Source organism: Megalops cyprinoides, chromosome 2 (genome assembly GCF_013368585.1).
Source record: "Megalops cyprinoides isolate fMegCyp1 chromosome 2, fMegCyp1.pri, whole genome shotgun sequence".
In the NCBI taxonomy this organism is placed as follows: Eukaryota; Metazoa; Chordata; class Actinopteri; order Elopiformes; family Megalopidae; genus Megalops; species Megalops cyprinoides.
This window is the reverse complement of record NC_050584.1, coordinates 68221105-68230192: the sequence shown is the minus strand read 5'-3', so window position 1 is coordinate 68230192 and position 9088 is coordinate 68221105. Positions and strand designations below refer to the sequence as shown.

Sequence of the window (9088 nt, the reverse complement as noted above, 5' to 3'; positions counted from 1 at the left end):
CTAATAACAATAATAAACGTTCATTCGGCTGATTCGCAGCGTTCCCTCAATTAGTGGCGAAAACACGCGTTGTCTATTGCCACCTGCTCGCTGACGGGGTATAGCTATGAGTTTTTCTTAAAAAAAAAAAGCATCAGCTAACGAGGTAAATAATACAGTTCAGTCATCCGAGTTCAGTCATCAGAGTTCAGTTCATCGGGTCGGTACTCCATCTCGAGGTTTGATTTGTTCTTGTAGTTGAACTTTAATGGCAAAGAAAAGATAAAGACCATCTTTTTTCCCTGGGAACCAATCAGATTGGCTATACACGTCAATGTAACAGAATCGCGAGCGAAGCTGTTGCGGCTCAGCGCACATGTCATAAGTATCCGCGAGTTAGACGCGAGAGAGGAGAGACAGGGGGGTCGAAACATCGAGAGCGCCACGCATTTACTCACTCCTCGAAATTAAAGGTCCACCGGCCATACGGGAACAAAATGAGCAGTCAATACGAGGAAGATATCTCTGACAGAACCGAGTGCAAAAGTAAATCTCCAACTTTGCTCTCCTCGTACTGTATAGACAGTATATTGGGCCGGAGAAGCCCGTGCAAAATGAGGCTGATAGGCACGCAAAGTTTGCCGACGCTGCCCGGCAGAGCGGAGCACGACAAGGCGATTGAAGGTAAGGCAACTTTTACCAGCGTTGACTGGCGACTCCGCCGCAACCTTGTAAAAGTTGTGCTCGAATCCCTCGGGAAAGGCAGCAAACGCGGAGCCGCGCTCAGCTGTCGGGACCGCGGAGTGCGTAGCGCGCCGCTACGGTGCGATTTTCTTTGTATTATTTTTTTTATCGATGGGCTGCTCATACCGACAAATACGAATAAATAATGTAATTTATATATTTTTCAGACATGAAGAACGCAGCAATAGATAGTGTGTACCTGTGGGTGTCAGTAGAAGTGTTTGTCTAATACACGATTTAGTGAGCGATCTCCTTAACTTTTAAACCCTGGCAGTGCTAATCGGAATTGTGTGAACATACCCAGAAATTGCATACAAAAGTTTGCACTAGTATCGTGTTTCAAAAAAATATATATATTTATTTTATTTTACAAGACTACATTTAAAATTGATTCCTTATTGCATATGTCTATTTTTATTACACTATTTACAATAAAGCAGTTTTATTTTTAGTATACAAATACACGGCATAAAATGTATTCTTTGACATATTATTATTCTTATTGGAATATGAAAGAAAATAGGCCTGTATATTTCACTCCATGAAATCACAGCCAGTAGGCCACAGTAATATTGTGTGTCGTCAAATGTCAAACGGTTATACATTGGGCAAGGATGTAGGGGTTTGAGTCTACATATATTTTTATTTTGTTGAAAATGAGATCAACAGCTGAATTCCTCTGGGTTTCTATTCGTAGGCTCTCCTAAAGATGGCTTGTCCTTTGACTCGGAGATGCACCTGCCGCCTAAGCTTCGCCGGCTGTACGGGGGCAAATACTTGGACACCGACAGGGGCTTTCACGAGCTCGGGGAGAAGGGAGAGCGCGACAGGCTGCTCGACCCGACCTGTGACAACCTGAAAATCATCCAGGCGCCGCAGGTGAGTATCAGCCGCAGCAAGTCGTACCGGGAGCACGCCTCCCTCAGCCAGGGCGCGGGGGACAAGAGCCCCGAGCGGCCGGCCGAGGAGCTGGTGGAACTGGGGACGCTGAAGTTCGAAGAGGACGCGGTAAAGGAGGAGCTGTGCCGGGAGGGAGAGCTGTCTCCGAAGGCGGAAGAGGGACTTCACAACGATGGGGATGTTAAAGACGGAGAGGACAGCGTGTGCTTATCCGCGGGCAGCGACTCCGAGGAGGGGATGCTAAAGCGCAAACAGAGAAGATACAGGACTACCTTCACCAGCTACCAGCTGGAAGAGCTCGAACGGGCTTTTCAGAAGACGCATTACCCGGACGTCTTCACCAGGTACAGCACGGCAGCTCCTCTTCGGTATTATGTAACAGACTTCACTCATTACGAAGGGCCGTCAGATAATATTAAACTTTCAAAACTACGGCTCGCACCTAAAAACACAACCAAACATCACCTCTTGATGGTCTGTTTATTTTTATTATTATTATTATTATTATTATTATTATTATTATTATTATTATTATTAAAAATACTAGTAATTTCTACATTATTCTATGCACCAATGCCACAGTCCTCATCGGCCAGTTTTTACATTTCAACTTATTAAAACATATATTTAAAAAGAGGAATATTTTACTGTAACTCAATGTAATGGCAACACAATGGTACACCGTTAATAGTAATGGTGTAACACAAAAATAACTAATCATCTCCGGCCTTTTTACACGGACAGCAAGTCATACTAATATGCACAAATCTGCTCCGTGTATTAATATTGACTAACATATTCTAAAATATTCAGATGGTGGTGTTTCCGTTCAAACGTGAACATATTTACTGATTTAATAATAAAAAACAGCTCCGAAAATAAAAATGCGATACGTATTGCTCCGCTTGTTTAATTTAAAAACTTTGGGTATATTCCAAAATTGACATGGATAATGTCACCTTATCCCTATCCTGAAGCGAACAAGAGTTCGAAACACAATAGATCATGTGGCACACTTACACGGCTTTGTTGCTTGTCATATTGTATGCAATGAACAGTTATTACTGATATAGATATTATTTACATGTTGCACTGTGTATGTGCAAACTGAACCATACACCAGATAGAGGTTTCTGGGCCTCCACGGACTCGAGTTTACGCGCCTACTAACCCCACATGGGTCCATGGTCTTAACTTTAATTCAAAAGCAGTATTTGCATTTCCGACTCCCAATTCATATACATATGTAGAGGACGGCTGAGTTTCGGAATTATTGAAATTTTATGGGTTTTGTTTACTTGCTGGTTTTGTTGTATTTTTTTAGATTATTAAATTTTTGCATGTGTCTGCGTGCGAGTACTGGCATTTTTGCAGATTTAAACAATTGCTGTAATTAATGTATTTTCACGACCTTTTTTGGTCCTACAAGAAATTAAATTGGCTGGTTACATGCAGGAATTGTTTTTTTTTTTTTTAACCCGCTCGTGAAGGCAGGCGCATGAACAGATACCGCCCATAGACAAGTGGCCTTCGAACTGACTGCAGCATTCCAAGATCTTAAAATCACCCCAGCCGTCCCCTCCTCCCCAGCCGCTGTCGACACAAATCTTTTCCCTTTTCAGAAGAGACGTGTACGAGTGGACAATTAGTTATCGAATTTCTGTGGAACGGGCAGAAGTATTAAATGTTTAGGGACACCTCCATGAGATGAACTTTCCACGCAAACCGGCCCATTGTTTGTCCTAACACTTCACTGAAGAAGAGGAAAAAAAAAGACAAAAAAAAACAGGCATGCGTGCGCTTTAATGCAATTCATCGTGAGTGATTTGTAGAAACGCCACAGAGTAACGTATGAAAGTTGGACAATAAGACTGCGCCAACCGCGCAGGCGGAGCGGCGGCCAGGCCTTCGGCAGCGGGCAGGTGGCCCAGCACACAGCGCAACTCTTTATCGCGCGTCCGCTGAGTAAATACGCTGTAACGGAAACGTTCAAGATAAGGACATCAGTAGATAATAAATAAACTAAATTTGGTCAGAAAACGGAGATAATTAATTATTCGCTGAATATTGTACAGCATATATTTACAAGAGAAATGTAACTGTATTTAACGTAATTACTCATTTCAGTCCTGAATTATTAATTTCTGATCAACAGGCCAAGGCACCAGACACGTATTTCTTCATGTCACTACATATAAGTACAATATCACATAATATACAATATACAATATTATATTATATTTTAGTCTCATTAAAAATATCAAAACTATTGTGTCAGACTCATTCAGCTGTAACTGTTGTCGAGCCGGGAAATGCGGGGTGTATAAGTAGCCTTTGTGCCACCATTAGTGGATGGCTGGTGTCCTGGAAGAGACGGGAGATGCAGGAGTCTTTCAGCTCAGGAAAAAGCGTGATTTTGACGCTCTTTTCTCCCTCCGTAGAGAGGAGCTGGCGATGCGGCTGGACCTGACCGAAGCGCGAGTGCAGGTAAGCGCCCTTTCAGTTTGCATTTCGGTTGAGTCTTTGCATTCAAATCTGACATAATGCCAATTAAAAATATTGGCAATTAAAAATAAAAATTCTTGATTATAATTTAATAATAATATCACAGCAGCAGTAGTTATTATTATTATTATGATTATTATTATTATTATTGTTGTTGTTGTTGTTGTTATATTTTAGTATACATATCCTAATAATTTTTTGGTTGTAGCTATTTGTCAATTAATCATTAACAAAAGTAGTTGCAGTGTTTTGCAAGTCCAACTCCAAACGCATTTCCAAAAATCACTTAGGCCTATTTATTTTAAAGCGTTATTTCATATTACTTCAATTTTGTGTAAATAGTTTTGTAGTAAAAGTACGAGGGATGTCTGAAATTATATTTCTTTTAGCTCTTATAAACCCTTTACAGTTTTGCCTTTGAATTCCTTTTAACTTAACTCGGGCTGTTTGAAAAGAGCCGGTGGTCCGTTTAAAGAGGTAAAATGTCGGCACGTAGGTTTATATGGAAAATATAACGGAATTATAGTAATTTTCTTAACTTTATTAAATGGTGTGAAACGCGAAGGGCTGCTCTACTCTCCCGTTATCGACAGTTATTACATGCAATGCGAGGCATTTTAGCTGTAATTAAGAGAGCGCTTGTGATTCATAAAAGCGCACTTAGCGCGAGAGCAAACACAGCGGTCTGAGGGGAAAATGGTGTTTGAATTCTCATCCCCTGCACTGGGGAGAGAGAGGGGGGGGGGGGCGGGATAATGCTATTTGATTTCCCATTTTCTGATTGCAATAGCCCTGCATTGATCCGATGCCTTGCATTTCGAGCGAGCGAGACGCTATTAAAGGTGTTTGCGCCTCCTCCTTCTCCATTCAAAGTGCGGCTTGCATTTTCAGACCCAAGTCTCATAACCAAAGAGACAGAACAAACACCGGAAAACACCAGGGTGTTCTTATTGCCGGCATAAAACAGATGTCTGTTCGGGGCTGTGGGTGAACAAATCACTTACCAGTCACAATCAAAAGGCGATAAAACCTCATAAATTCCATATGGGTCACGCACAACAGCACAACAGCTTCAAGCGGAGGCGATGGGGGGGATTTTGACGTGCGACCCCCCCTCCCCCCCCCCTTTTTTCATTTTCTTTACTGTTGACATTTTCTCCTGTTGTCAGAGGGCCATACTTCAAGCAGGACAAACCGGAGAGAAAAAAAGTCGTGGGAAAGTTAAATAACCTCTCGCAGTCGGTTATATTTTCGAGAGAATTTAATTTAAAGAGTATTAATAATTATTAAGAGCTGTTCAGTCCCAATCTTTTGTTAACAGGGTTCTTAATTGCCGCTCCCCTCCCCGTTTTTCGGCTGCCTAAACCAGATTTTAATTAGCAAACTTAGGGTAACGGGCCATGAGGGAAACGCTTTAGGGCTGCGCAATTAACGCTGACTTTCCGCCTATTTGTCACCTCGTTAAAGCCAACCAAAGTCTGTGTTAACTGAAGCGACAGCCTCTTCCTCCCTCTCCGAGCGCGTGCTCGTACGTGCGTGCCAAACGTTAAACATCCAGAGCATGCACGTATATAATTAATCCGGCCCAGAAATTCATTTCAGAATAAAATTCTTTAAATACACATTAAATTGCAGAAGAATAGCGACCAAACAACGAACTAGCTTCGCAGGAGCTCAGCACTTCAGATTTCTCATTTGCGTTGCTTTTAACGTTCTGGCCATGACCCAATGAATGCGATCCCTGATAGCTTGCAGACAGCAAAAAACTGCAGGAAACAGCAGGTGTGGAGGTGTTGAGGCAGCCGCAGCGGTGAGATAGAGCACGTGCCGTGACGCGGACACAGGTAAACGCCACGCCAGGTGGTCCTGGCGGATGTAGATCCCTTGGTGACCCTCTCCTTCGAACCTGCTCCGGCGTGCAGGTGTGGTTCCAGAACCGGCGGGCCAAATGGAGGAAGCGGGAGAAGGCGGGGGTGCAGACGCACCCCCCAGGCCTGCCGTTCCCGGGCCCCCTGGCGGCAGCACACCCTCTCAGCCACTACCTGGAGGGCGGGCCGTTCCCACCCCACCACCACCCCGCGCTGGAGTCGGCCTGGACTGCCGCCGCTGCCGCCGCCGCCGCCGCCGCCTTCCCGGGACTGCCTCCGCCCCCTTCCAGCTCCGCCCTGCCCCCCACCGGCACACCCCTCGGCCTCAGCACCTTCCTGGGCGCAGCCATGTTCAGACACCCCGCCTTCATCAGCCCCACCTTCGGCAGGTGAGCCCCACCTCCCTCTGCTCCAGCTCCCACCATCTGTTACTGCCTCACCCCCACACCTGCGCACCAGCTTACCTAACACATTCCCTCTCTCACCTGCACACCAGCTTACCTAACACATTCCCTCTCTCACCTGCACACCAGCTTACCTAACACATTCCCTCTCTCATCTGCACACCATCCCATACTCCTGCGTTCACCCGTACATATCTGTCACCTGTGTACCATTCCATAAAGCCGTACATCATTCTCGGTTACCTGTCCACCATCCTGTACACCTGTACGGCATGTCTTTCACCTGAGCAATGTGCCCCTGCTGACCCGCTCTGAAATCCTGCTCACACAGCTGCACCACGGCCGCCCTGATCCGGGCACGGGATACCTGACAGGACTGTCAGCTGTGTGCAGCCCTCTCAGTGTCACTGACACCCAGCGCAGCTCAGAGAAACCTCTGAAGGAATAATTAAACAGCGACAGCAGGACCCATCGTTTCCCTGGCAGTCTCATGGCCCTCGTTGGCCACTGCTCCGCCCTCCCGGCCAGTACACACGGCTGCTGCCATTAAAAACCAACCCCTCAAATTCAAATCACAACAGAGGCATTTTAAACGCCCTCACTACAATCAGGACACCTGTGAGGAGGTGCAGGTCTCCCTGCGGAAGTGTTCTCTCACGAGAAGAGCTGGTCTCTAAAGAAAGGCATGCGACTCTGGGAAAGAGCACATCGCTCTGAACTGGAACAGGTTTCTCTGAGGAGAAAATCTATGAGGAAAAGCAAGTCTATTTTAGTAGGAGCCGGTCTCTGTGGACCAGCACATCTCTCAGAGGAAGAATAGATCTCTCTGAATAAGAGCAGGTCTCTCCCAGGGAGAGCAGGCCTCTCTGAGGGATAGCAGATCATTCTGAGGAAGAGCAGGTTTCTCTGAGTAGCAGCAGGGCTCTGAAATGGAACAGGTTTTCTTATTTGGAGCAGGTCTCTCACTGTGGGAGGATTTCTCCCTGAGAAAGAGCAGGTCTCTCAGGAAAAGCAGGTCTCTCTTAGTAGGAGCTGGTCTCTCTGAGTGCGCGGGAGAGCAGGTCTCTCTCCCAGCCCTGTAGAGGTTGTGTCTCCTTCCCTCTCACTGTGCAACATCTGGCCAGCAGCGGCGGGGGGTGATTAGATATGGGCGAAAGCAGCCGAATTACACCCGCGTTATGCCCTCATTACTTCCAGCGTGTCGGTTCTGTTTGGCTGGCGGGGGCTGGCGGTAATCCGCCGCGCGAAGGAGTCTGAGACGCAAGCTGCCAGAGGAGGTGCTAATTTAATCCCCCCAAAGTGCCATGTTAATACATTTGGAATGCGTGCGAGTGGGAGACAGATGTTATGTTTGGATCGATGCTAATGGACTGGGCAGGAATTAAGAGCCTCGAGTGTAATGAAAATTAGACTTCAGGACTGACTCCGAGTGCCCTCGTGCAAATCTGCTCTGGGGGGGTGCGCATGCGCATGTGTCTGTGTGTGTGTGTGTGTGTGTGTGTGTATCGGTGTGCAAAAAGAAAAGGGTCCAAATGGGTCCACACAACACCAGCACTGAGCGTCTCTCTCTCTCTGTGTCCTCACAGTACCAGCACTGAGTAGCTCTCTCTCACAGTGATAGCACTGAGCAGCTCTCTCTCACTACACCAGCACTGAGCAGCTCTCTCTCACTACGCCAGCACTGAGTAGCTCTCTCTCACAGTGACAGCACTGAGCAGCTTTCCCTCTCTCACAGTACCAGCACAGAGGGCTTTCCCTCCCTCACAGTGCCAGCACTGAGCGGCTCTCTCTCACAGTGGCAGCACTGAGTTGCTCTCTCTCACAGTACCGGCACTGAACGGCTCTCTCTCGCTCTCACAGTGGCAGCACTGAGCAACTCTCTCTCACAGTACCGGCACTGAACGGCTCTCTCTCGCTCTCTCTCACAGTGGCAGCACTGAGCGGCTCTCTCTCTCTGTATCAGCACTGAGCGGCTCGCTCTCTCTCTCACAGTGGCAGCACTGAGCAACTCTCTCTCACAGTACCGGCACTGAACGGCTCTCTCTCGCTCTCTCTCACAGTGGCAGCACTGAGCGGCTCTCTCTCTCACAGTGGCAGCACTGAGCAACTCTCTCTCACAGTACCGGCACTGAGCGGCTCTCTCTCCCTCTCTCACAGTGCCGGCACTGAGCGGCTCCCTCTCTCACCGTACCGGCACTGACTGGCTCTCCCTCTCTGTCTCTGTCCCACAGGCTCTTCTCCAGCATGGGCCCCCTGTCCAGCGCTTCCTCGGCGGCGGCGCTCCTGCGCCAGCCGGCCCCCCCGGTGGAGGGTGCGGTGCCCCCCTCCCTGCCTGAACCGTCCTCCACTGCGGCCGACCGGCGCGCCTCCAGCATCGCTGCGCTGCGGCTCAAAGCGAAAGAACACTCTGCACAGCTGACGCAGCTCAACGTGCTGCCCCCCCCCGGGACCGGCAAGGAGGTGTGCTGAGACCCCCCCCCACCCCCAGAGCATGACCAAATTCCGCACAGACAACACCTGGAGAACGGAGTCACAGCAACCTCATCCCCCTGTGAGCTGATCGACAAAGACATGGACGCTCCGCGCACACACACACACACACACACACACACACACACACACACACTCACACACACACCAACAAACACACACACTCACACATGCACCATACACACACTCACACACACA

The 9088-nt window shown here is 47.8% G+C and overlaps 1 protein-coding gene across 1 annotated transcript; it reads left to right on the top strand.

Annotated features, from left to right (window-relative positions):
• Nucleotides 1-476: 476 nt before the first annotated feature.
• On the top strand, nt 477-8869 carry arxa (aristaless related homeobox a). The gene is made up of 5 exons (XM_036522861.1): nt 477-663; nt 1421-1967; nt 4065-4110; nt 6051-6385; nt 8632-8869. Exons 1-5 carry the CDS (start codon nt 477-479, stop codon nt 8867-8869), a joined length of 1353 nt encoding a protein of 450 aa, XP_036378754.1.
• Nucleotides 8870-9088: the final 219 nt, after the last annotated feature.